The sequence below is a fragment of the Camelina sativa genome, chromosome 11 (assembly GCF_030686135.1).
Source record: "Camelina sativa cultivar CO46 ecotype springtype chromosome 11, ASM3068613v1".
Taxonomy (NCBI): domain Eukaryota; kingdom Viridiplantae; phylum Streptophyta; class Magnoliopsida; order Brassicales; family Brassicaceae; genus Camelina; species Camelina sativa.
In genome coordinates this window covers 29,604,419-29,631,489 of record NC_141890.1, presented here as the reverse complement: position 1 = coordinate 29,631,489, position 27,071 = coordinate 29,604,419, and the positions used below count along the sequence as shown (strand labels likewise).

Below are 27,071 nucleotides of genomic sequence, written 5' to 3'. Positions count from 1 at the left end.
CTAGAACTTGGTCCCTCATGTGTTTATCAATGAGCTGAGTAAGGCGGAGAGCAGGTTTCGGATTGTCGCCATGCTTCCTCCCATTTCGCTCATGTCAAAGTGTGTAGATCGTTAGTTGCAGAACAGAGGAGGCAAGGAACTGCGTTGTCTTGTCGCTTCAGTTACATATTCTTTTTTTTTTTTTTGAATAAAATGTAAAATTTATTCGAAAAAATCGTTTTTACAACAAGTGCAACCTTTGGTTAAATGTTTTAGTATACAAAATCAGAAGCAAAGTAACATGTCAACCATCTTTTACAAGATGGAACATCGTTTATTTATCTTAAATGTAACATCGTTTACAAGATGGAACATTGGCTAGAGACTATCAACCATCGTTTCAGTTACATATTCACTCAAGCTTGGTTTATTTATCTTAAATGTAAGCATCTAACGACAAATTGTGTTCGCACTAAAACAAAAATTCAACGAGAAGATGTCATCATATTGCTTTTTATATATAAGTGATGTAAACGAGCATCCACACCATCTTTTACAAGATGGAACATCGCCCAATCCACCATAAAATTGAAAAGTTTCTTTTAAAAATCAGAAACTGGACCCTCCACATCGTTTAGACTTTAGAGAGTTTAGGGTCAAGGATGCAACTTTCAAGAGTCAAGGAAATGAGACTCTTTCTCTCGAGCTTGCGCTTTTTTTAGTTTAGATGGACCGGAGTGCACAGAGAGCATAACCGGAGGCCAAGGAGCAGAAGGCGAATGCGACAAAGGAGACGTAAGACAGTGCGACAGATGCTCTAGCTAAGTCTGGGAACTTGTCTGCTCCCCAGTTTGATTGCCAATCGTCTACACGGATCGAAGCTGAAGTCGAAGCCGATGCAAGAAGATATGCTAGCATCTGGCAACATCGAAAAATCACTTTAAACTCTTAACAATGTAACGGGAATAGAGTTGAATTCAAATTCAAGGGATTCTAAGCCTAAGCGCACTAAACTTTAATGGATCACTGGAGCGGTTACATCAATGATATGTCACTACACAGAGACGAATACTGAAGTATGTACATGAATCAGATACAATTAGCTCAAATGATGGAACCAGTCACATCTTTGGTTATATACTTTGAGACTTCAAGCATCTTGAGATGTTTTTTACTCTTTGAAATATCACAGTATCTTTGGTAAAGTTCTTATGAAGGGGAAAGATAAGGTTTCAGGCTGGTGTTTACTTAAAGACGATACTGTGAGCATTGAGATTTACTAAAAAAACACCAGCCTCACCTTCTCGCTAGTTCTATAGCATCAAGTTTCAGGCTTTGGTTAACCATTTGATTGATTTAAAAAGCAGAGAGTTTTCCAATCAAAGAGGGGCAGAAGGAACATACTTGATCAAGACCAAATTCCAAGAAATGCCGCAGGTTATGTCGTGATCTCCGGATGCTAGTAGATAGTAGGTATACAAGATCACATATCATAAAACCTGAGTAGACAAAACCAATCACATTCGCAGCCAAACAGAACCTGCAACCCAAAATGCAAAGAAAACCGCAAGAATAAATCAACTCTTGAGAAAACATATACAGGAAATTTTAGCAGTTTAAAAAGTAAGCCAAAGAGAAACTGTTATACTTTAGCTAGAACATGTCATTAGATAACTACATTAGCTCTAAACGACTTCCGAGGCTAATTTCATCAGAAAGCTTCGAATTTCACATAGTGATTTAAACCAAATCAGAGTAATCTAGTCAAATATATCTGACCTCAAATGAAAATCAAAACCTAAACTTAGTCTTATTTACTTGTCAGTGGATAACTTTATTAGCTTAACCGGCTAACTTCAGGAGAAAGCTTCAAATTTGATACAATGTTTAAACCAAATCTAGCAAAAACTATACAACATCAAACCTAAACCTACCTCTTATCCCTGGATAACTTCATAAGCTTAAACGACTTCTATCAGTCTATGGGTAATTTCAAGAGAAAGCTTCAAATTCCACACAGTGACTAAACCAAATCAGAGTCATCTAGCCAAATTATACTTGACACTCCGATAAAAATCAAACCTTGGAAAACTTCATTAGCAACTTCACAGAGTAAGTAGACCAATGAGATTAAAGACATCTAGCAAGAAACACTTTTGAGCTTAGAAACTGGTACTAACATAGAGTTTCTAGGTAACTATTTGACAGCTAAAGCTCCTCCAAAACATCTTCAGATACTAAAAAGTTTGAAGCTTTAACCTGAACTCTTTGTAGTTGTAGAAAGAATCACGAGCCCATCCTTTATCTCTATCAGCAACCATAACCGAAAACGAAACGAGACACGAAACAAACGCAGTAACCCTAAATCCAAGCAAAGCTTTCCTAACCAAACTAGCCCATTTCGATTCACGCGGAGTAGAAGAAGAGAAGCTCGGCGGCCTCAGCTGTCTCCTACTCTCACCAAGCTTCTGGTCCTCCTCAACAAGATCTCCGTTCGTAACCCTAAAAGGAGTCTCTGTCTTAGCCGCGACGGAAGCTACGGAAGGAGTGGGAACAATCGTGTGAGGCGAAGATCCATGGCTGTCGGGGATTGAAGACACAGTGGGCGAATCAGGAGGTGAGTCAACCGTCGTTTGTGGTAATGAGTGAAGCGATGATCTTGAAGACATCTCTACGAGGTTGAGTGGTGAACGAGATTGAAGCGGAGGTTTTGTAGATTGAGAAGACTTGTTGTGTTGTTGCTTCTTCTTCGTCTTCTCTTCTTCTTCCATTTTCGTAGATATTTTGTGGGTTTTAAAAAAATTAATATAATTTGTCTGACAGCGGAAGTGATGAAGTAAGTAAGCTCTTGCAACTGACTCTGCTCTCTGGTCAATGGGGAATCAATTGGGGAAGAAGACAGAGAGAGTGAGTGACTTTAAAAAACAAGCGTTTGCAAAAAGGGGCTTAGCTTTATTCTTTTCTTTGAAAAATAATCTAAACTAATTATTACGACATGTTCATTCATTCTTAACCGGTTTAGATTAGCCAACAAACCACTGGCTAATGGCTATGATTAATAATACCGAAAATTAATCCGGTTCAGTTGATAAAGGATATAAAGAAAAATCGGTACAGATTGAATAAAAAAATTTCAATTTCGATGTTTCAATATGATTCGGTTTAGTTCGGTTTATTATATTGATTCCTTCTTCCCAGTTCTCACAATCTCGCACCACACCACTCGGACGACACTCGTCAACAAGCTTTAAAGGTCTAACCGTTTTCTACTAAAGTCTCCAAATTTGGCGTCAATCGGAATTCTCAGAGCAAATGCTATCCAAATTATAATAATGAGAAATAGATATCATAAGCTTAAACGAATTGAGGAATTACATGAGATTTTCTCACAGTATATATTTTCCTTTTCTGTAATCAAAATTTTCAACGGCTAACGCAATCTAATGCAAGATATGAGAATCGAAATAGATATCATTAATTAATGAAGAGAGCGTGAAAAAGAAAAAAAAGGTAATATTTCCTTTTTATCAAAACCCTTAACGGCTAATTGCGTAAAATCTATGGAAAAATATGGAAATCGAATCTTTACGCGATCTTTTTTTCTTACCTCTATGAGCGAAAGAGAGTGAAAAAAAATAAAAACGTATTTTTCTTAACCCTAGCTAGTGACCAATATTATCTCTATAAATATTTCACATAGTTTTCTTCCTTCTTTCATACGTCTTCTTCATCATCATCTTTTTTTTGTTTTCACGAAAGCCAAAGTTTGTCTCCGCAATCGACAAAAGATGAGATCTTTACCTTCTTCCTCTTCTTCTCCTTACCCACTCGTCGCTTTGAGCAATAGACTTGAAACCGTGTTTAGGAAAGCAGAACAGCTTTTTGTGTCAAATTGATGTCTGTGTCATCTATTACGGACCTAAAGGAGACCTAAAAACGTTTCCAAACGAGAAAGAGAAAGTGAGAAACATGGCTATGAGGTACAGTCGGCTAAACGATTCCTTGAGAAGCAAAAAACGGGTTAGTCTCTCTGAGTTCCTCAAGGACGAGAATCCGAACAAGAGGAGGAAGACGACGACGAGTCCGAAGAAGAATTATGTGGATGTATTGAAGTATCCAATCTCTGATCACTACTCTCCCGACCAAATCCCCCAATTGATTCAGTCCTTGCAACTCAATCTCTCTACATCCCAACAAAGGCTTCGATTTCTTGAGTCGCAAGAGAAACACAAACAACTACTCGATCATCATCATCAGGGTTTAGTACCATCGACATCATCCTCCTCTCTCACGACCCGATCTTTGAACCCTAGCCAGCAGTTCTCGCTATTTGTGTATAACCATGGAGACAATACTCTCTCTCAGATCCCAGTCTCTGCATCAAATCTCAATCAGGATTTCTCAGCGTTACTTCAAGAATCTCAGTTGAAGAATCAGTTAATGAAGCAGGAGCTCTCTGATTATGATCAGAACATATGCATGAGTGACATCACCAACAACAGTTTTCAACATCCTTGCGTCTCAAAAACAGAACATTACTCGGGGCTACAAGAATCCTTTGGGATGAATCAGTTGATGCAGAAGGAGTTTTATGGCTATGATGATCAGAACATGTGTAGTATGGGCAACATCAATAGCAGCAGCTTTCAACATCCTTGCGTCTGAAACACAGAAGCAGTACAAGAATCTGTGAATAACTATGGGCTGGATCAGATGATGCAGAAGCAGTTTTATAGTTGTGATCAGAACATGTCTAGTATGGGTAACTCCGGGTTGATGCAGCATCAAGCTTATGGTTATGATCAGAACTTGTGTACGAGTGATATTACCGACAGAAACGTTCCAGATCCTAGTCTCTCAAACACAGTCTGAGATTTCTCTGAAATTAATCAAACTGGCAATGGTTAAGTAGTACAATTATGAAGCTGTCTATGCATTGCATTGGTGTCTATTTGTTAGTACGAGGACAATTAATATGTATATTGCATCAACATATAATTTTCTTTATTTGTACCTTCTTTATGAATAAGAACATTGTGTTTAGTAAGTGTTGTTCTTGGTCTATGTTTTGGTTCACAAAATTTACAAGTTCAAATAGTATAGTTCTTTTTCGGTTCTGTTTTGACGAATAAAAAGTTACCAACCTACGCCCATCAAAGAGGGAGTTATAGGTGAGTTTATGAACAAGATTGTGCATGCTTTTTCTTAACTGTGGCTAGCTTAAAAATTTATTCTCAAGATTGTTTCTGCAGTTGGTATTATGGTATTGTTTCTGCACGTTGTTCTTCTGTAAAACTATTTCCCTCTCAAAATACTTAGAATTGTGTATGCAGTTTGTTTTGCAACCTTATAGCTCAATATAAATTAATTTGCAGACGTCGTAAGTGACTGAAGAAAATCGAGCTGTTTAACTATCTTGACACTTGATCATGTGTGGCTAAAGCTCTGAGTCCTGCACAATGGCTTTCCTCTGTTTTTAACTCTGTTTCAGTGATTCTCTCTGCTGAAAATTAATAATCAACGTACAGTATATTTATAAACTAACAGTAACAATACGAGATACTGAATACCATTGTTTCCAAGCTTCACACTCATATTATCATCAAAGAAACAAAACAGATGAAAGGGAACCGATACAAGTGACTCCATACTGCTATTATGTCTCGTCTTCGGATGATTCGTTCCCTTCCATTATGTCTGCAGCAGGTTCCCACTCCTCTTGACCTCTATCTCCTGATGGTTCCATAAGTTTCCACACTTCCATTATATTTCCACCTAGCTTTGCCTTGAGTCTGAACAGTGCAGCTACCCAGTTTTCTCGACCTTTACCAGCTAAAAAAGACCCTAGCAGTCGAAGGGCCAAAGGAAGAAAGCCTGCGAGATGGACAGCACGAACTGCAAGCTGTTCGAAATCAGAAGGTGGATAAGGCTGATTGAAAGCAAATTGAGAGAAGAGTTGAAGAGCTTCATCATATCTTAAAGATCTGACTTCATACGCATGCTTTACTCCCGCGTCAACAAGCAAATCCTTGTTTTGGCTAATAAGAATGACTCTGCTTCCTGGAGCAAACCAGTTAGCGTATTCAATGATCCACTTCCCTTGTTCGATGCCGTTCACATCATCAGCGACAAGGAGAACTTTCCGGTGTTTACGCCTTGCTTTAGCAATTTCAAGCCAGTCGTGATCTGAACTCGTTACTACCGTGGGATCTTCTTCCCCTTTGAACCTAAGAACCTTGTCTTCAATGTTTTCAACATTATCTAGGAAAACACATGTCTGAAATTTGACAAAGATCTCGGCATAAATGTACCTTGCAAGTTTTGTCTTTCCAACACCACCACTACCCCAAATGCCAATGGTACGAACCTCTTTGTCAACTTCTAAATCCAACAAGTCATAAGCCACTTTCATGTGACGATCCATTGCAACAAGGCCATCTAAACCGTTTGATGTGGAGTAGAGAGAGACAAGAGATATGTCATGAGCAATTTTTTTGAACCACTCTAACAGCCCCATACCTGTAGGATTCTGAGAAAACTGATACTCGGCTGCAATGTTGGTCAATTTGGTAAGTGCAGTTCTCCAACTTGGAGCCTTCTCCGGATATTGTTGGCATATCTCCTCCGCATTAAAAGAGCTATCCGTAAGAAAAATGGGTATTACTATGAGTGAACCTTTTTCTTGGAATTCGAGTATTACTAAGAGCTCTTCTAGGAACCCGATGGAACAAGGTTTCGTCCCAGATGTCATAACGACCGCGACTCTCGCCTCTTCCAAAGCCTTGACTGTCCGTTGACTAATTGGTCCGAATCTCGTCTCCAAGCATCTGTAGGATAAAAAAGTTTTAATGCCATATGTAATCAAAATGTTTTGAAAATATCCATGCCTAGTCTGGCAGCAGAAACTCAGGAAGACATCCACCTCCCTTCCAAGCAACAAAAAAGAAGTAGAAGATGAAGAAGAAGACATTTGGTTTGGTTCCAATTTCCAACAACAAGAAGAAAAACTAATGCTGCTGGTATGAATACTAACTCCCGGTTTCAATACCAATTAAAAACTACAGGTGTGAAACAACTTTACAACCAAACAGACCACTTAAAAAACACTAAACACTACTAGTGCGAACGAAACAAACAAGTCAAAAACAGACAAAAACTTTACTTAGAAATATTCAAATAAAACAAAACAGTGATTGTTTCCAAAGTTTTAAATAATTTTCTATCAAAATGACAGCGTACAAAATGGCATTTGGTTCTTTTTTTATATATATATTTTTTTGGCCGAACTGGTACAAACAAAGACTCACTAAGTGAAGATCTGGCAACCAAGGGAAATCAAAAGTGAAGATCTGGCAACCAAGGGAAATCAAAAGCAAGCGATAATGGAAAGAGACTTGATCGCAGCTTCTTCTTCTGTATCGATGCCTTTATGTGTCTTCCCATCAAGTGCTCTGGAATCCAATAAGTAAAGTGAGTTCAAGGGTCCTAATTCTACTGTAGCCATCGCCATCTCCATCACCAACCTTCGTCCAGACTCGAAGGGTAAGAGAGAGAACTATATTCTAGCAAACACGCTGAAACTAAATATGTGTTTAAACAAGTGTTGAAACAGAGCATCTAAGCTAGCCTCTTCTAAACCAAGTTTTTTCCGACAATGGCTTCCTCATCTGCATCTCGTGCATCCAACTACGATGTCTTCCTCAGTTTCCGAGGGGAAGACACTCGACATTCTATCGTTAGCCATTTGTACGCAGCACTTGCTAACAGAGGAATTGCTACCTTCAAAGACGACAAAAGGCTTGAGCTAGGCGATCACATTTCTGAAGAACTCCACAGAGCCATCGAAGGTTCAGATTTCGTTGTCGTGGTTCTCTCAGAGAACTACCCTACTTCCAGGTGGTGCTTAATGGAGCTCCAAATGATAATGAAGCTTCAGGTGGAGGGAAGAATTGGTGTCTTTCCCGTCTTCTATAGAGTAGACCCCTCTGACGTGAGGCACCAGCAAGGAAGTTTCGATCTAGAAGGATACGAACGTGATCCACAAATGGCAGATAAGGTTCCCAAGTGGAGAGAAGCTCTTAAAATGATCGCCGATCTTTCAGGCGTGGCATCCGGACAGTGGTATGTATTTTTCCTCATAGAAACCTAAATATATAGTATGCATAACCAGCTTCCTAGAAAGTTAATTATACTTGTGTTCTTATTTCCATTTCAGCATTGATGAGGCAAGTATGGTTCGAAAAATTGTCGAAGATATTTCAAAGCGCAAGGCGATGATGCAAAAGATAGACTTCAGAAATATTGTTGGGGTAGATACTCACATGGAAGGTCTCAAGTCTCTCTTGGAGATGGACTCCGATAATGATGAGGTTCGTATGATTGGAATATGGGGCATGGGAGGCATCGGCAAAACCACCATCGCCAAGTGTCTCTATGACCAGCTCTCATCTCATTTTACAACCAGGTATTTCACAGAAGACATCAAGGGTATTTATAAAGACATTGATCTACTGCATTTGCAAAACAAACTTCTCTACAATACCCTTGGTGATGATGTTACGCCGTGGAGTGTGGAAGCTGGACGCGAGGTCATAGCGGCAAGACTTGGGAACCACAAGGTTCTTCTTGTGCTAGATGGTGTGGATAATTTGGTGCAGATCCATGCTCTGGCAAAAGAGACACGATGGTTTGGTCATGGGAGCCGAATCATCATAACCACCCGAGACAGGGGCTTACTCAATAGTTGTGGAGTAAAAGCCATTTATGAGGTTAAGTGTTTAGACGATATGGATTCCCTGCAGATGTTTAAACAGATTGCTTTTGAAGGAGGTAGTCCTTCTTCTGTTGAATTTGACCATCTCTCAATCCGGGCAGCTCGACTTGCTCACGGGCTTCCTTCTGCAATTCAAGCTTATGCCTTATTTCTCCGTGGAAGAGCCAACTCTCCTGAGGAATGGGAAGAAGCAGTGTGTGGACTTGAATGTACTCCTGACGAGAATATAACAGAAATCTTGAAAATTAGCTACGAGGGCTTAGCAAAAGCACATAAGAATGCTTTTCTTCATGTTGCATGTCTCTTTAATGGAGAAACTTTCAGGCGAGTCACTTCACTACTTGATATTAGCACACTTGAAAGTAACTTGTGGATGAGAGTTTTAGCAGAGAAATCTCTCATTGATATAACAAGTAATGGATATGTAATCATGCATAAGTTAGTTGAACAGATGGGAAGGGAAATTATGCTTGACAGTGGAAAATTCATCGGGGATCCAGAGAAAATAAATGACACACTCGATTACCGAGAAGTAAGTATCTCCTTAATCTTTGTTACTCGTCTTGTCATCCTGCTAATGTGTTTATGTTTCTATTTACTTAAATAGTTTCTATCACCAGGGAATTGGCCAAACTGAAAGCATTTCCCTACACACATGTGAAATGACAAGTGCATTTTCGATGGAGACTGGTGTTTTTGGTAAAATGTATAAACTTAGGTTTGTCAAGGTCTACAAGCATGTTGACGACGGAGAATCGAGGCTGCAGGTGATTCCTGGCGATCATTACCCTTCCATGAATTGTAGTTTACTCCACTGGGATGCATTTCCATTGAGCACATTGCCTCTCAACTTTAATACATTTGGTCTTGTGGAACTCAATCTGCGTCACAGCAACCTAGAAACACTCTGGAGTGGAGCACTGGTAACCTTACCTATGATTTTGCCCATGTGTTAATGTTTTTGCTAGTAATGTGCAAAATCCAACTATTCTTTGTTGTACGTTCCTCAGAGGTTCAGTAATTTGAAGAAACTGGACGTGACGGGATCTAAGTATCTCAAGCAACTTCCAGATCTTTCAATGTACCAGAGCCTTGACGAGTTGATGCTAGAACAATGCAAGAGATTAAAAGGAATTCCAGAGTCAATTGGAGAAAAGTCTACCCTAGGCAGGTTTAATCTATCATACTACGGTGGACCTAAGAGTCCCTTGGGTGTTGTTATAGGGAATGTGTCTCAGATGCAACGTCTTACACTGGAGTTCCCAACTGCAAGAGTGGAAATGCAACTTATGAATATGTCGATCACGGGAGACATAAAATTTCGTGTTTTTGCAGATTGTGAAGGATACGCTGAATACTTCTGCTTTAGTTCTGAGCAAAAGATCCATGGTACAAAGACAGTAAGTGTCCACCAAGCTCCTCGACTCACCTCTGTGTTCAACAAATCTACTTCGCTCAATATCAGGAGGTTCAGCTACAAAGAGAACGGGCAACCTATCACCACCTTTCACAGTTTTCCATATATACCTGGCCTGGAAGAGCTAAAACTAGTCAACTTAAACATCCAAAAGCTGTCAGATGCGATTGGTCACTTTGAATTCTTAGAAAAACTGGACTTCAGCGGCAATGATTTTGAGAGGTTACCAGAAGATATGAGTAGACTTTCCCGGTTGAAAACTCTCTGTCTTCGAAACTGCAGAAAACTCAAGGAATTGCCAGAGCTAACTCAGGTGCAGTCACTCACTCTTTCCAACTGTAGGAGCCTCAGATCATTGGTGAAACCCTCTGATGCAAGTCAATATCCGGGCATATACTGTTTGCTTGAGCTATGCCTAGACAACTGCAAGAATGTGATGTCACTGTCCGATCAGCTTAGTCACTTCACGAAGTTGATATTTTTAGATTTGAGCAGCCATGACTTTAAGACACTGCCAGCAAGCATCAGAGATCTTACCTCATTGGTAACCATCTGCCTCAATAACTGCAAGAAACTCAAATCACTGGAAGAACTTCCACTGAGTTTTCAGTTTCTCGATGCACAGGGTTGTGATTCTCTTGAAGCTGATGCTTTAGAACATTTTAAAGGGAGACTAAACAAAGAGGTTATTGAATATTCTAGTCTTGACCCATCTCTCATTCTCTCTACTATGGTTTATTTAGTCTCTACATAACCTTCCTTCTTTTTTAGGTACCAGCACAGCCGCAGATTGCCTGCTTCCAAGAAACTGAGATTTCGAGTTATGATCGGGATCACCAATCAACAAAGAGTCGTCTGCCCAAGTTCCTATGTTGCTCACATTTCTAGTCATTCCTACATGCCACTCTTTATAATTGTTATTTCCAATTTGATCCCGTGGGAACAGCTAGGTTTATGAGTTTGTAAAATATCTTGATGAAGAGATTTTTCACCAATATGATACCCATGTCTAGCAAGACCTGCCTGAAGGAACTCGTAGAGGTGTTTATAACCGCAATGTAACACAAGAAGTTCTTAATAAAAAAATATTCCAGATATTAGTAACACTAGCTTCTCTCAAGATTTATCAGATATGTGTTCAAGCTATGTTATTAACTTTTCATAAGAACACTCTACTTCAGACATATCTACTCAACCATCTCTTTTTCAACCATTCCTAACATCTATTTTTTCTGACATGTCAGAGATTTTTCCGCTAACTACCAATAATGGAAAAGAAAAGAGAGAGTTGAAAGAAATTACCTTGTTACCATGTCAGAGACTCAGAGTCAATGGTTAAATATCAGTGACAAAGAGAGTGAAGCTGTTATCTACGTCTTGAATCTCTTGATTCGCATTGGTCTCTATATTTGAGTAAAACTGCAAAAAAAAAAAAAAAAAAAAACAGATGCTTTTGTTAGAGGAAAGTATCTGCTTGTTGTTGTTTTATCTAACTATAATCAGCTAATAGACTCAAAATTCAAACATCATCCATAGCTACAAAGCCTGCAGAATATAACGAAAAGCCAGTCTTATCTATTTTCTGATTTCTCACTACGCATTTATCAACACAAATCCTTCTTCCTATTTTTGCTATACATATGAATCAGTCTTATTAAAACCATCTCTAACTGTTCACAAGGCTGTAGTATTAGAATGTATCTAAACCCTAAATCCAAAATTTCCAATTAAGACTCAAAAGTAGTAAAAAGGAAAAAAAGGAAAGCAATCAAACTCGCCTCCCTAATCTTGACCCAATTCATAGAAGCCTTCTTCTAATAGCAACCCCATTATTTTTCTTCTCCAATTCTCTTGAAGGATACAGCCCAAAATCGGATTCCAATTCCACCATTACCGCCGGAAATCGGATTCCTAGACACCGATGTAACAGAGAGAGTAAACGGCACGATTACAAGTTTAAACCCAAAAATCCTAATTTTTTTAAACCGGATTAGATGTACCAAAATTCATTCGGTTATTTCCGGTCAAGCTTTTTTTCTTTGTATCTTCGGGTTCGTTTCTGTTCAAGTGATTGAGAGACTGGTTTTCAGAGAACCATCGGAGAGTAAATTCTCCGGCAAACATGCTCGTTGCTCAGGGACCTACTTCTGTGTTGGTTGATGAAGGTATTACATTTATGGGTTTCTCTTTAAATCGATGGTGGTGGGTTTCGTTTAAAGTTTCAATTTTCTGGGTAAAAATCGTCAACTATTTTGGTGAAAATTGAGAGTCTTTTTTATTTGGTGATAATGAGTCTGCAGAAGAAGAAATTGAGTGAATTGGTCAATGCATGATGCATATGCGCCGTCATCTTGAGATATAGTGCTTAACTTATGAAGTGGCTTTTCTCATAAAGATCCTATACGCATTTCCCTTGCAGCAGGTGATCTTTGCTTCCGGGCTCTTGTTGTTTTTAAAAGCATTTCAAATGTTTTTGTCAACCCAAAATTTGATCTTTGCTTTTTATTTATTTATTATAAAGCTTCTGAGGTTGGACAGGGCTTGCTTTTGGAATTTTTCCATGTAAGAGAGGTAAGAAGTAGCTCTATGTGGCGTGCATAAACATTCTCTGTGTGTGTGTTAGAAACTAAGCATATGCGGTCCTTTTGGAAAACACCAGTTATATGTTATATAATAAGCTGAATTGTCTCCAACTTTTTAAATGGTTATTAGTTAGTACGTAGCAGCACACTTTCCATAGAGGTTACCGATGCTCCTTGTTGTATCATGATTGATGCAGAGGCTGTATACACCAGATTGCTTAGTTTGCAACATTTTCCAAAAAGCTCTCTCGTAAACTGTTGGTTGGCTCTTTTTTTTTTAGAACATAACTTTCTAGGCTTCTTAATAACAAGTACATAATAAATGTGAAATGTTGGCACCCTGAGTTGATTTTCTTTAGACAGATAAGGACATCGTTGAAGAAGTCAGATCAGTAACTAGGCTTTGATCATGCTAGGTTACCGTGGCTAAGCTATGATTCCTCCACAGTGGCTTTGTCTTGTCTTTTCTCATCACAGGTATGTAACATTCTCTTTTTACAATACTGGAAAACAATAATCATCGCATGTTTATTAAACGGAACAACATAAGCATTACAGTTTCAGGAAACATTACAACAAGTCAAGCTCCACACTCGAGTTATCTGAAAGGGGAAATGGTGCAGGTGAATCTTCACACTGCTATTATTGTTTGTCTTGTGATGATTCCTTTCCTTCCATAGTGTTTGCAGCAACTTCCCTCTCCTCTTGAACTTTATCTTGTGATGATTCCTTTCCTTCCATAATGTCTGCAGCAACTTCCCTCTCTTTTTTACCTTTATCTTCTGATGATTCCTTCCCTTCCATTATGTCTGCAGCAGCTTCCCAGTCCTCTTGACCTTTATCTCCTGATGGTTCCATAAGTTTCCAGACTTGCATTATATTTCCACCTTTCTTTGCCTTGAGTTTGAGCAGTGTAGCTGCCCACTCCTCTCTACCTTTACCAGTTAAAAACGACCCTAGCAGTCTAAGGCCCAAAGGAAGAAAGCCTGCAAGATGTACAGCACGAACTGCAAGCTGTTCGAAATCAGAAGGTGGATAAGGCTGCTTGAATGCAAAATGGGAGAAGAGTTGAAGAGCTTCATCATATCTTAAAGATCTGACTTCATACACATGCTTCACCCCGGCGTCAACAAGCAAATCCTTGTTTTGGCTAATAAGAATGACCCTGCTTCCTGGAGCAAACCAGCTAGCGTATTCAATGATCCACTTCCCTTGTTCTATGCTGTTCACATCATCAGCGATAAGGAGAAATTTCCGGTGTTTACGCCTTGCTTCGGTAATTTCATGCTCATCATGATCTGAACTTATTATTACCGTTGCATATTCTTCCCCTTCAAACTTTAGAATCTTGTCTTTCATGTTTTCGACATTTTCTAGGAAAACATGTGTCTGAAAATTAACTGAGATCTCAGCATAGATGTACCTTGCAAGTGTTGTCTTCCCAGCACCTGCACTACCCCAAATGCCAATGGTACGAACCTCTTTGTCATCTTCTGAAGCCAACAGGCCACAAACCACTTTCATGTGAAGATCCATTGCAACAAGGTCATTCAAATTGTTTGATGTGAAACAGAGCAAGAGAAGAAAAATGTCATGAGCAATTTGCTTGAGCCAATCTGATTGGCTCATACCTGCAAGATTCTGAGAAAATGGATATTCGGCGACAATGTTGGTAAATTTGGCAAGTGCGGTTCTCCAACTTGGCGCCTTGTCCGGATAGTGTTGGCAGATTTCTTCCGCATTAATAGAGTGGGCATTGAGAAAGATGGGTATGACCTTGAGTAAACCTTTCTCGTGAAATTCGAGTATTACGATGAGCTCTTCAAGGAACCCAACGAAACAAGGTTTTGTCTCAGACATCATCACAACCGCGACTTTCGACTCTTCCAAAGCCTTGAGTGTTCGTTGATCAATTGGTCTGTATCTCGTCTCCCAGGATCTGTTGGATTGAAAAGTTTTAATGCCATATTGAAACAAAATCTCTTGAAAATATTCATGGCTAGTCTCGCAGCAGAAACTCAGGAAGACATCCACCTCCCTTCCAGACAACAACGAAGAAGAAGACATTGGTTTGGTTCTAAATTCCAACAATATCAAAATGCTTCAGGTTTGTATTGCGGCAGGACGGATAGATGGCAAATATTTTTTCTTCATTTTGTAAGTCAACACCAATGACTTTTGTAAAATTCGTTGGGCATGCTTATTCCTTGGCCACATATATATGAGATAAGATATGTATTTCTTCCTCTTACAGTTCGTCGTTTTCTTTTTCAGCAATTTTTCTTAACTGGCTTCCCAAGCTGCATCTCGTGTAACGAACTTCATGTATGATGTCTTTCTCAGTTTCCGTGGGAAAGACACTCGCTATTCTATTGTCAGCCATTTGTACGCAGCACTTGTTAGCAGAGGAATCATTACCTTCAAAGACGACAAAAGGCTTGAGATAGGTGATCACATTTCTGACGAACTCTACAGAGCCATTGAAGGTTCAGATTTTGCTGTCGTTGTGCTTTCTGAGAACTACGCTACTTCCAGGTGGTGCTTGATGGAGCTCCAACTGATAATGGAGCTTCAGATGAAGGGAAGACTTGGTGTCTTTCCTGTCTTCAATGGTGTAGAACCCTCTACCGTGAGGCATCAGTTAGGAAGTTTCGATCTAAAGAGGTATCAACGTCCAGAAGACGCGGATAAGGTTCCCAAGTGGAGAGAAGCTCTTAAACTGATCGCTGATCTTTCAGGTGTGGAATCTGGACTCTGGTAAGCTACTTTTCTTCTTACCTAAAACAAAATTAGTAGAATCAGCTCTGGAGAAACTTGATTATATTTTTGTCCGTTTCTAATTTTAGCATTGATGAGGCAACTATGGTTGGGAAAATTGTCGACGATATTTCAAGGCGCAAGGCGATGATGCAGAAGATAGACTTCAGAAATATTGTTGGGGTAGATACTCACTTGCAAGATCTCAAGTCTCTCTTGGATATGGACTCCAATAATGATGAGGTTCGTATGATTGGAATCTGGGGAATGGGAGGCATTGGCAAAACAGCCATTGCCAAGTGCCTCTATGCCCAGCTCAAATTTCAATTTGAAGCTAGTAATTTCACAGGAGACATCAAGGGTATTAATAAAGACCTTGATCTACTGCAGTTACAAAAGGAACTTCTCTACAGTACCGTCGGTGAGAATATTAAGCCGTGGAGCGTGGAAGCTGGAAGGGTCGAAGTTCAGGCTAGACTTGAGGGCAAAAAAGTTCTTCTTGTGATCGATGGTGTGGATAAAGTGGTCCAAATCCATGCTCTGGCAAAAGAAACAAGGTGGTTTGGACGTGGGAGCCGTATCATCATAACCACCCGAGACAGGGGCTTGCTCAATAGTTGTGGAGTAAAAGTCATTTATGAGGTTAAATGTTTGGACGATAAGGATTCCCTGTTGATGTTTAAACAAATTGCTTTTGAAGGGGACAGTCCTCCTTCTGTTGATTTTGAACAACTATCAATCCGAGCAGCTCAGCTTGCTCACGGGCTTCCTTCTGCCCTCCAAGCCTATGCCTTATTTCTCCGTGGGAGGAACAATACTCATGAGGAATGGGAAGAAGCAGTATGTGGACTTGAAAGTACTCCTGACGAGGATATAATGGAAATCTTGAAAATTAGCTACAAGGGCTTAGCAGAACCACATCAGAATGCTTTCCTTCATGTTGCATGTCTCTTTAATGGTGACACATTCCAGCGTGTAGCTTCACTACTTGATGGTTCCAGACCTGAGAGGAACCTGGGGATAAGAGTTTTAGCAGAAAAATCTCTCATCAATATAACTAATGGATATGTAATCCTGCATAACTTGGTTGAACAAATGGGAAGGAAAGTTATGCTTGACAGTGGAAAATTCCTAGGGGATCCTGAGAAAATTCAAGGTGCACTGGATTACCAAGAAGTAAGTATCTACTTAATCTTTTGATATATCTGTCTTGTTATCATGCACCTTGTCCTGCTGTGTCCTTAAATAGTTCTATCACCAGGGAACGGGACAAACTGAATGCTTCTCCCTACACACATGTGAGATGACCTGTGCATTTTCGATGAAGACTAGTGTTTTCAACCATATGCGCGGACTTAAGTTTTTCATGGTCTACAAGCATGTTGGTGACAGAGAATCAAGGCTGCAAGTCATTCTAGACGATGGCCACCATAACATACCTTATTCCCTAAGGTTACTTCACTGGGATGCATTTCCATTAAGCACCTTGCCTCTCATACAAGAGGCTTATTTTCTTGTTGAACTCAATCTGCGTCACAGCAATCTAGAAACGCTGTGGAGTGGAACACAGGTAACATTTTGACTGAGTTAATGTTTTTGATATAGCAAGCAATGTGCGAATTCCAACTATTTTTTGTTGTACTTCCACAGGTTTTCAGGAATTTGAAGAAACTAGATGTGACGGGATCTAAGAATCTCAAACAACTTCCAGTTCTTTCATATATCCAGAATCTTGACGAGTTGATTTTAGAACAATGCATGAGACTGACAGGAATCCCCAAGTCCATTGGAAAAAGGTCTACCCTAGGAAGGCTTAATCTATCGTACTACGGTGGGCCTAAGACTCCAATGGGTGTCGTTATACGGAAAGTGTCTGAGACGCAGTGTATTACATTGGAGTTCCCAACTGCAAAACTGGACTTGGAACTTATGAATATATCGATCGCTGGAGACATCAAATTTCATTTTTCTGCAGGTTGTGAAGGATATGCTGAATACTTCTCCTTTTGTTCTGAGCAAAAGGTCCATGGTACAAGGACAGTAAGTGTACACCAAGCTCCTCGGCTCATATCCGAGTTCAACAAATCTACTTCGCTCAATATCAGGAGGTTCAGCTACAAAGAGAACAGTCGACCTGTCACCTTTCACAATTTTCCATATATATCTGGCCTGGAAGAACTAAAACTAGTCAACTTAAATATCCAAAAGCTATCAGATGCGATTGGTCACTTTGAATTCTTAGAAAAACTGGACTTCAGCGGAAATGATTTTGAGAGCTTACCAGAAGATATGAATAGACTTTCCCGGCTGAAAACTCTCTGTCTTCGAAACTGCAGCAAACTCGAGGAATTGCCAGAGCTAAAACAGGTGCAGTCACTCACTCTTTCCAACTGTAGGAGCCTCAGATCATTGGTGAAACCCTCTGATGCAATTCAGGATCCGAGCATATATTGTTTGCTTGAGCTTTGCCTTGACAACTGCAAGAATGTGAAGTCATTGTCAGATCAGCTTAGTCATTTCACCAAGTTGACATTTTTAGATATGAGCAGCCATGATTTTAAGACATTGCCATCAAGCATCAGAGATCTTACCTCATTGGTAACTATCTGCCTCAATAACTGCAAGAAACTCAAATCACTGGAAGAACTTCCACCGAGCCTTCAGTTTCTCGATGCAGAGGGTTGTGATTCTCTTGACGCTGATGCGTTGGAACATTTTAAAGGGAGGCTAAACAAAGAGGTGAATATTCTAGTCTTGACCCATCTCTCATTCTCTCTAGTATGGTCTATTTAGTCTCTACATCACCTTCCTTTTTTTTTAGGTACCAGCACAGCCGCAGGTTGCTTGCTTCCAAGAAACTGAGATGCTGAGTTACGAACGCCAAGGCAGTAAGAGTCGTCTACCCAAGTTCCTATGCTGCTCACATTTCTAGTTATTCCTACACACTACTCTTGATGATTGTTCTTTTCATGTTCGTCATAGATAATAGATTCGAACCTGGCATTTTTGCTTCTTCCGTAACATGATGTTTCTAATTTTATAGAAAAATATGGTCGGTTACACTACATATAGCACAAATGCACAGTATTACACAGTAAGACTTTTGAAACTAATTTGGAGATTAAACCATTTAGCTTTGATTTAAGACTTTTGAAGTTTACTACCAAAATTATCTGAATACAAATTTCATTTGGTTAACCATTATTGTTAGTTTTAGTCCATTCGTTGACATAACATACGGATCAAGTAACTTATTTACGTATACAGTTTGAAAAACTTGACATTTGGTTAACCATTATCGTTTAGTCTTAGTCCATTCTTTTTACTTTTTTTTTTTTGAAGTCCAAAAAAAAAACTTTGAGAGGAAACAAAATAAATACATTACAAAATTTCCTCCAATGCAATAAATGCAACATTTGATCTCTACTTTAGCTCTAAACTATCATTCTGAAAATGTACATATAACCTCATATTTTTCAGTTTTCGACACATTATTGTTTGTAAATGGTGAAGTGTGAACCGAATGGGTCACAAAGAATCTAACTTTGCGAAAAGGCAAAAAGAAAAGGTAACCAAACAATTGAAATAAACAGCCTATAACCACTCTTCAAAGTCTAAAAGATTGCGTCTTTCTCATCATTCACTACAGAAACACATATACCTTTTTTTTTTTTTGAACAAAAAAAAAAAGAAACACATATACATACAATACAAAATACATACGTACACCACCTACAATACAATGCATAGACCTATGTGTAGTCTTAGCAACTAAGAATACAATTATTAATGTTAGCTTGTTTTACTCACTCTCCTTATGTTATCATTTCGTTACTTTATTCCCATGCAATAAATATACAAAAGATAAATTTCCAGTTATAAAAGTGTTAAGCTTTGAGCCTATTGTAGATAACTTGGAACTAGATATGGGATTCAATTTAGATTGTCAGAAAGCTATCTAACATCTGAGCTTGCTTGGTCAAAGGCCTCTCATATTTAAGACCAACATAGTCATCTAAAAAGAGTAATCACTTATGTTTTTATATAAAGATCATATTTTAATTTACTAGTGAATTAATAAGTCTGTTTACTAGTCTAGAGAGAAGTAAACATTTATGGGATTATTACAGAAATAGGCATTTGTTGAGTCAAATATTAGAATTTAGGAACTTTTGTCCATGCTTATGAGATTAGGCTTTTTTTTTTACAATTCTATCCGTTGGTTCTCTGTATTTCTTTCAGTCTTTCTTGCTTCTTCTCCGACCATGAACATCATCTCGGAGGTTGACGAATTCAATGAATTCAAATAAAATTAAACCCTAAGGAGATCATGTCTTGAGAACCCAAGGGAACCAATTATAAACACTAATTGAATTAAAACTTCCAATTCATCTCCAAATCTAATCCATATCTAAAAATTATATATTTTGTGATTGGAAAAATCCTGAATAAAATTAGTAGGTAAATCACCAGCTCAAAACGATGGTAAAGTAACCATTACCAAGGTGGAATCAATATCTTCGTCGCCGTCGTTGGAAGCCGAAGAGGATGAATCGTTGTGAGGAAGCTTTTTATAACCGAATTTCAGATCTGCGACGAGATCCAATAGCCTGAGATTCTAATGCTTTATGGCCGACAAACCTTCAGTAGAAAGGGTTCATAGAGATGGCCGGTGATCGGACAGATGCGAGCCGTCGGAGAGTGGAATTGAGAGTCTGAAAAAACTTGTTCACGGCGGAGAGAAGAGAGAAAAAGAGAGTTTAGGGTTATGTGGAAATAGGGACAATTTCGTCATTTTAATCCAATTAAAATAGTTCTTTTTGAGAGTTCGGGTAATAGGTCCTAAATCCATAAAATTCTAAAAAAAATGTTTATTTCTATAATTAATCCAAACATTTATGTATCATAACGAAAAAAACCATATCTATCATTGGGTAAACAAAGATACTAAATTGGAGAAAATTTCTGTCAAAGTCATTGAAGAAAGAATACAAAATGAATTCCCAGAAACAAAGGGCAAAAAACATAAAGCAAAAAGTAGAAACTTTTTGAACATTCATAAAGCTGAAAACGACAGTATTGTTCTTGGTTATTTACTTTGTTTTTGCATAAAGCAAACACACACATAATAATTGCATCAAACATGAAATACTGTATTAGTTAAGCTTTTTTTTTTAGCATGCTCATCTATTATACATATGAGATCATCAACCTTTTAGATTAACGAAAAGTTTGACCAAGAATCACTAGCTTCATATCGCTAACCTTGTGCATGTCACCATATGAATATGATTAACTTCTCACTAACTGTGACTAGAGGTTTATTTATCGTTATAACACTTAAGTTTTGCGTTTGTATGATACACTGTTAGTCTGTTATAGTATTTCTACGGAGAGGAAGAGTACAACTTACATCTCATTAAAGAATTTTGTTTTTATATGGTTCATATCAAAATATCTCTTAAAATTGTTTTTTGTCATTAATATATATGAATTGTAATAAGATTTATTAATTATTGTAGATCTGCAATAATATGCTCCATTATTTATAAATTAGAGGTAAAAAATCTACATGGTTATCAAAAGATTTTAAATCCACCAAAATCCACTAATATAATAATTTTGTTAAAACCTTAAAGATGAAATTTTTATTTTGTTAAAGAAATTCCAAATAAGAATGTTAAAAAAAAGAAAAAAAAATAAACAGCATCAATGCTCAAAGCTCATACAAAAAACAGTTGAAAGCAGTCAAGCACACATGTGCATTCACAAAATCCCAACCCAAAGACAAATTCTCCAATCAATCAATAACTCTCTCACAAAGGACGTATCTTCACTTTACCTACCAGAAACCAAAAAAAAACCTTGATTTTAATTTTTACATCATAACCAAACCAATCAATAATGAAACTACAAACAGAGCAAATGACCAAGTCCATCCGTAGTTCTAACTTCTAAACAATAAAATCTCCCTCCCAAAAATCTCTCTTTTACAGTTTCCTCAAATCAATCTCTCTCTCTCTTAATCCCACAAAAAAAATCTCTCATCTTCAAGGTTTCAAGAACAGTCATGGGTCTTCTTCTTCTTCAACAAAACTTCAATTTCCGCCAGTTCCACTCTGAAAAATCAAATCTTTAAATGGAGGTTCAGCGACCAGTCATCAACCTAATGGTTCTACACTCTCAACACGACAAAAGCGACACCCTTTCCCGCCGAGAATCTCTCGCCGGCAAATCCAAATGGAGAATCTCACTATCCCGTTCCTCATCATCTTCTTCATCAAACATCAACTCTCCGACCAAACCAGAGATCCCATCTGAGTTTCTCTGTCCGATCTCAGGCTCTTTAATGGCTGACCCAATCATAGTCTCCTCCGGTCACTCCTACGAGAGAGCTTGCGTCATAGCTTCTAAAAAACTAGGCTTTACTCCAAACCCACCTCCAGATTTCTCCACCGTGATACCAAACCTCGCCTTGAAATCCGCAATTCTCAGCTGGTGTGAACGCCGGTGTTTCTCACCGCCGAAGCCGCTTGATTCCGCCGCCGCGGAGAAGCTCATATCGACATTAATGGAGAAGAAGCCACAGAGAAGAAAAGTCTCTGTTTCGGAGCAAGAGCTTATCCAAGCGATTAGAGACAAACCATCAGTGAGACTTCACCACGCCGCGACTGAGCTTGATCGGAGACCTAATTACTTCAATTCAAGCTCCGACGAGTCAGTAGCTTCATCGAGCCGTGCACTACAGTTAACAACTAAACCTAGTTGCTTCTCTTCACCTTCGTCTGGAGAAATCGATTCGTTAGAACCAAACCTAACTCCAGAAGAAGAAGCTTTACTCATAAAGCTAAAGAGTAATCGAATCTCAGAGATCGAAGAAGCTTTGGTTTCGATTCGACGCGTTACGAGAATCGACGAAGGTTCAAGAATCAGTTTATGTACGACGAGACTCATCTCTGCACTTAAGTCACTGATCGTCTCGAGGTACGCGACGGTTCAGGTGAACGTCACGGCGGTTCTTGTGAACTTGTCTCTGGAGAAATCTAATAAAGTTAAGATCGTACGGTCAGGAATCGTTCCGCCGTTGATCGACGTTTTGAAATGCGGCTCCGTCGAAGCGCAGGAGCATTCCGCCGGGGTTATCTTCAGTTTAGCATTGGAAGACGAGAACAAGACGGCGATTGGTGTTCTCGGAGCTTTGGAGCCGCTGCTTCATCTGATCCGAGTTGGTACTGAGTTGACTCGGCATGACTCGGCGTTGGCTCTGTATCATCTCTCTCTGGTGCAGAGCAACAGAGGGAAGCTTGTTAAGCTCGGAGCTGTTCAGATGCTTTTGAACATGGTGAATTTAGGACAGATGATCGGTCGTGTTTTGTTGATTCTTTGTAACATGGCTTCGTGTCCGGTGAGTAGACCAGCTTTGCTTGACTCGGGAGGTGTTGAATGTATGGTTGGGGTTTTGAGAGGGGCTAGAGAGGTTCACGAGTCGACTAGGGAGAGCTGTGTTGCGGTTTTGTATGGGCTGAGTCACGACGGTGGTTTGAGGTTTAAGGGGTTGGCTATGGCGGCGAATGCGGTGGAGGAGTTGGTGAAAGTGGAGAGGAGTGGGAGAGAGAGAGCTAAGCAGAAGGCCAGAAGTGTTTTGGAAGTGTTGAGAGCTAAAATGGAAGATGATGATTCGCCGGAGAATGAGGAGTTTGATTGGGAAGAGTTGCTTAATTCCGATGATGTTAGTCGGAGCCGGTATCGACTCGGTGGTGAGAAATCGTGTGTTAACTCGGCCGAGTTTTGACGTGTTTTTTTTTTTAACTCGTTATTTATTTGCTTTTCTAAAAACAAGAATTAATTATGGATTTCTTTTTTAAGAAAAATTCTAAATAATAGGGTTTGGGTTGTAATTAGTTGGAGTCTTGGAGATGAGATTTTTTCCTTTTGTGAAATTTTTATTTATGACTGGGTGGATTCTTTGTATTTTCTGGCAATTTGGGTGGCTTTTCTTTTTGTTAATCCCATCCTTTCTTTTCTTATTATCTTTTGCTTTTTATTTTTTTTTAGTAAAAGGAACAATGAAAAAAAAGTTGTAAAGGGACTAAATTTGATTTGTAAGGGATGGCTTTTTAATTCATTAAGAGATGGGAACTGATTCTCCCACTGCAAAAATTATCAATTTTCAGTTGAGTTTGATCTATCTAATTATTTGCATTACTTTTGCTGTAGTTTAAATCTGGAGGGGAATCATCAAGGTTATATATTTGAATAAATTTGATTTTAACATTGCATTCATTTTCGTCAAGATTATATATTTGAATAAATTTGATTTTAACATTGCATTCATTTTCATCTAGATTTCAATGAAAATTACTAAATTATGAATTTCTTCTATAATATTTTTTTTGTTTTAATGCCAATTTAATTTAATTGGTACTCATTCCAATTGCTTACCAAAAACAGTTATATAAGGGTTTGAATGATAATTGCGGTCAGGACGGCCAAATCCATCTGCGGTCTAGACCGCTCCATTTTTAAGGCGGACTACAGACCGCTGCGGACCAACTCTATTTGTATGCAAAAGCGGTCCACAATTGGTCCGTTGCGGTCTTGTCTCTACTTTATTTAGACCGCACTACTGCGGACTAAATTTGCTGAATGGTAAATAAAAAGCGGTCTAGTCCGCAGACAGATTTATCCGCCCCAACCGCTGCAATCATTCACACCCTAAGTCTCAATTTCGTCATTTTTCTAATTTCTTAATCTTTATTGGTCAGATAAATTTCAGTCTTTCACTACATTTATTTTTGTTTTGTGCAGCTATGTAAATATCAAAATTATGGGCAGTTGATAAATACCAAAGATATGGGACAATTTGTATATATGTAAAGATATGAGGAATTATTATAAATACCAACAGTTTTGAGGCAGTTTATAAATACCACAAGTCTTGTTGCTGTTTCGCAAATTTCAAAAATATGGGACAGTTTTGTCAATACCATAAAAGAACAGGCAGTTTTGTAAACACTAAACGATATGGAACTACAATTAGTACTAGTAACACACAATTACTGAAGTAATGATGACAAAACAACTAATTATTTGAATTTTAATCATAGTATTAACACATGAGCTTAGATCAATCTTTAGCCCGAATCTCAAACTTTTCCTCTAAACGCACCAAACAATTAAATAAATAAACAAAACAAAAATACAAAAATCTCACAAATCGTAAAAACAAATCTTAATTGATCGCATCACACCTTCGCCGGATCTCTCCTTGCCGTCCGGTCAAAACACCGTAAAGACTCAACTTCTGCATAGCTCCGGCAAAGTCTATAAAAAATCGATCTTGGTCTCTCGCGTATAACTCAACGAACGGTCGGGTTCTCGGGTCGGAGAATAACCCGTGATCCGACTCGAGTAGCCCGAGACCTTTCGGAATATTCTGGAAATACATATTGTCGAACTTGTTCGGAGTCATGACGTCGTTGAAGACGGATAGCGTAGGGTCGTTTTTGTAATTCGAACAAGCTTTTCGTAAAGCATCAGCAAATCTCGGGTTATACCCGGTACTGTTATTCGGGTTGACCCGGTTAGTGAACTCTTTGCAATGTGAGAATCCGATGGTGTGAGCACCGCTCAAAGCGACCATCTCTTGAACGGAGAAGCCTTTGGAGCTGAACTGATCGATGAGCTTCGAGATCTGCATCGACGGAAGCGGGAGGAGATCGGAGACGAGTGACGATTTTGACGTTCGCGAATCGCGGCGGCCGAGGGAGATTTCGTAGTAAGGTCCACCGACGGTGACGAGGAGATCGCGGACGGCGACGGCGATGATATCGGAGCAAGAGACTGTGTTGGGACAAGCGAGCTCGAGAGCTGTTTTGGCGCGGATCACGACGTCGAAACCATCGCCGGGGAGGGAGAGATTGATTGACGAGTCGCGCTCGGCGGTGTTGAAAGCTGTGGAGGAAACGAGGACGGAGGCGTCGCAGCCGTTGGGGAAACAGTCGTGGAAGAAGAGGCGGAGAGCTGCGGCGGCGGTTGTTGGAGTTGAGATCTGTTTGTTGGTGATGGTTTCGCGGACTATGTCGAGGAATTTAGGGCATGATTTGGAGTAGAAATCGACGGTGAGATGAGATTCATCGGCGGAGGATAAGCATAGGAGGATGATGATGGTGAGATACTGAAGTTGAGATTGTTTCACTTTCACTTTCACCATTGTTGAAGGAGATTGAGAACTCTCTGAGCTTGAGAGAGTGAGAGTGAGAGTGAGAGAGAGGCGGTGAGATTTTAATGGAAGTAGGAAGAAGAGTGAGAGAGTGAAGAGCACACGCGCTTGTGTGGTATACAGTACCACCACCACCAATCACGGGAAAGAGAATCCGGTTATTTTCTTATATGAGCTCGGGTTATTGTGTATGTTATTGTAAACCGGTTGATTGAGTTCCGGCTATCTACGATTCAAATCGCTCCAAACTCATCGACAGAAACAGTATATGGTACAGTATGTTGCTGTCTTATTACAGTTAGATTTGAATATAACAGAGAAAAAGGTAAGATTAGCTTAAGTAAGACCCTGTTGTGAACTTTTTAGATTTATTGTCCCATTCCCATGCCACATAATGTTTTCAATGCATTATCATGTAAGACGAATTTTTATCGTACAATATAAAGTAAATAGAACATGATCAGAGGCTTCAGAGCCGGTCTTATAGTTTATGAGGCCTAAAGCAAATTTATAGAAGTGAAATTATTTAAAATTGTGAAACTTTTACATAATGATTAGAAATTATTTTGTTTTTGTAATATATATCTATTTTTTTTAAAAAGGAGTTTTAGTAATATTTTCAAGTTGTATATGTGTATATATGTGGAAAAGAAATAAAATTCTATGTATTATTAGTTTATATTTTTTCTTACGTGTTTCCTATTTTCGTTAATGTATTACAATTTTGGTTTTAAATTAACAAGTGTAGATGTTAAATGTGATTAATTAAAGAATGAAGTAAAAGATAAGAAAACTAGTAGAGGGAAAGTATGTAATGAGACTCAGTTTCAGTTTCTGAAGAGGGTTGAAAGAGGGTGTGGTAAGCAAACGATTGTCTATGAGCTCTCTTTTGGGAATATGAAAATAATAAAGTCCTTCGTAGATTAGCCAAGGAAGGGTGACAAAGCTCGTATGGAAGCTGTTGTGGAAGGTTTTTTAGCTGCTCTCGATGCTTTCAAGAAAAAGGAAGAAGTCGAGGTAATGGACAAGTTTTTGACTGATAGGGCGCGTGATTTTGTGGCTTTTGATGAGTATTTTGTTGAGATTGAGAACAAAGAGCTGCGGCTACGGCATAAGCTGACTACTCGTCAACCTCTACGTTTAGAGTCAGAATCCCTGGAGGAGGCATGATGCGCAAGGAGCTTGGTATTATTAAGTTGACAGCGCAGTTTGTGGCGCGGTATGGGCGTCGTCGTTTTCAGGACTCTATGTGGGAAAGAGTGTCTACGGAAACTCAGTTTCAGTTTCTGAAAGGGATTCCTGGAAATGATGGGTACACGCTTTTCTCTAAGCTTCATGTTG

The 27,071-nt window shown here is 39.0% G+C and overlaps 5 protein-coding genes and 3 pseudogenes across 12 annotated transcripts; 4 read left to right on the top strand and 4 right to left on the bottom strand.

The window, feature by feature from the left end:
* Positions 1 to 276: 276 nt before the first annotated feature.
* LOC104724382 (CASP-like protein 4A1) lies at positions 277 to 2,909 on the bottom strand. The gene is made up of 3 exons (XM_010442859.3): positions 2,239 to 2,909; positions 1,384 to 1,519; positions 277 to 897 (listed from the first exon to the last, which is right to left on the bottom strand). The coding sequence occupies exons 1-3, from the start codon at positions 2,748 to 2,750 to the stop codon at positions 703 to 705; spliced, it is 843 nt and encodes a 280-aa protein (XP_010441161.1). The 5' UTR covers positions 2,751 to 2,909; the 3' UTR covers positions 277 to 702.
* An 858-nt stretch (positions 2,910 to 3,767) lies between these two features.
* LOC104728393 (agamous-like MADS-box protein AGL75 pseudogene) lies at positions 3,768 to 4,978 on the top strand (annotated as a pseudogene).
* Positions 4,979 to 5,450: 472 nt separating this feature from the next.
* On the bottom strand, positions 5,451 to 12,142 carry LOC104724379 (disease resistance protein CHL1-like). 3 transcript variants are annotated; one of them, XM_087475673.1, is made up of 4 exons: positions 11,948 to 12,083; positions 11,472 to 11,588; positions 6,291 to 6,806; positions 5,451 to 6,206 (listed from the first exon to the last, which is right to left on the bottom strand). In XM_087475673.1, the coding sequence occupies exons 2-4, from the start codon at positions 11,480 to 11,482 to the stop codon at positions 5,636 to 5,638; spliced, it is 1,098 nt and encodes a 365-aa protein (XP_087331799.1). In that variant the 5' UTR covers positions 11,483 to 11,588; positions 11,948 to 12,083; the 3' UTR covers positions 5,451 to 5,635. The 3 variants fall into 3 exon arrangements, with proteins under 3 accessions (XP_087331799.1, XP_087331798.1, XP_087331797.1); XM_087475672.1 differs by having other exon boundaries at positions 5,451 to 6,806; positions 11,948 to 12,142; XM_087475671.1 differs by lacking the exons at positions 11,472 to 11,588; positions 11,948 to 12,083 and having other exon boundaries at positions 6,291 to 7,039.
* LOC104724381 (TMV resistance protein N-like) lies at positions 7,175 to 11,275 on the top strand. Of its 3 annotated transcripts, none has more exons than XM_010442858.3 (6): positions 7,247 to 8,100; positions 8,195 to 9,284; positions 9,373 to 9,675; positions 9,763 to 10,713; positions 10,795 to 10,854; positions 10,941 to 11,275. In XM_010442858.3, the coding sequence occupies exons 1-6, from the start codon at positions 7,634 to 7,636 to the stop codon at positions 11,055 to 11,057; spliced, it is 2,988 nt and encodes a 995-aa protein (XP_010441160.2). In that variant the 5' UTR covers positions 7,247 to 7,633; the 3' UTR covers positions 11,058 to 11,275. The 3 variants fall into 3 exon arrangements, 2 of the variants coding, with proteins under 2 accessions (XP_010441159.2, XP_010441160.2); XR_015572641.1 differs by having other exon boundaries at positions 7,273 to 8,100; positions 9,360 to 9,675; XM_010442857.3 differs by having other exon boundaries at positions 7,175 to 8,100; positions 9,763 to 10,854.
* Positions 12,143 to 13,229: 1,087 nt separating the features above from the next.
* On the bottom strand, positions 13,230 to 14,818 carry LOC104724377 (disease resistance protein CHL1). Its single transcript, XM_010442848.2, has one exon. It carries the CDS (start codon positions 14,816 to 14,818, stop codon positions 13,394 to 13,396), a length of 1,425 nt encoding a protein of 474 aa, XP_010441150.2. The 3' UTR covers positions 13,230 to 13,393.
* A 183-nt stretch (positions 14,819 to 15,001) lies between these two features.
* On the top strand, positions 15,002 to 18,575 carry LOC104724378 (TMV resistance protein N). Of its 2 annotated transcripts, XM_010442852.3 has the most exons (6): positions 15,075 to 15,508; positions 15,598 to 15,751; positions 15,899 to 16,684; positions 16,770 to 17,078; positions 17,159 to 18,247; positions 18,330 to 18,575. In XM_010442852.3, exons 1-6 carry the CDS (start codon positions 15,075 to 15,077, stop codon positions 18,438 to 18,440), a joined length of 2,883 nt encoding a protein of 960 aa, XP_010441154.2. In that variant the 3' UTR covers positions 18,441 to 18,575. The 2 variants fall into 2 exon arrangements, with proteins under 2 accessions (XP_010441152.2, XP_010441154.2); XM_010442850.3 differs by having other exon boundaries at positions 15,002 to 15,508; positions 15,598 to 16,684.
* A 2,678-nt stretch (positions 18,576 to 21,253) lies between these two features.
* LOC104728391 (U-box domain-containing protein 40 pseudogene) lies at positions 21,254 to 23,668 on the top strand (annotated as a pseudogene). The gene has a single exon (XR_015572640.1). The product of XR_015572640.1 is annotated as a U-box domain-containing protein 40 pseudogene (transcript).
* A 908-nt stretch (positions 23,669 to 24,576) lies between these two features.
* On the bottom strand, positions 24,577 to 26,257 carry LOC104724376 (peroxidase 63 pseudogene; annotated as a pseudogene). Its single transcript, XR_015572638.1, has one exon. The product of XR_015572638.1 is annotated as a peroxidase 63 pseudogene (transcript).
* Positions 26,258 to 27,071: the final 814 nt, after the last annotated feature.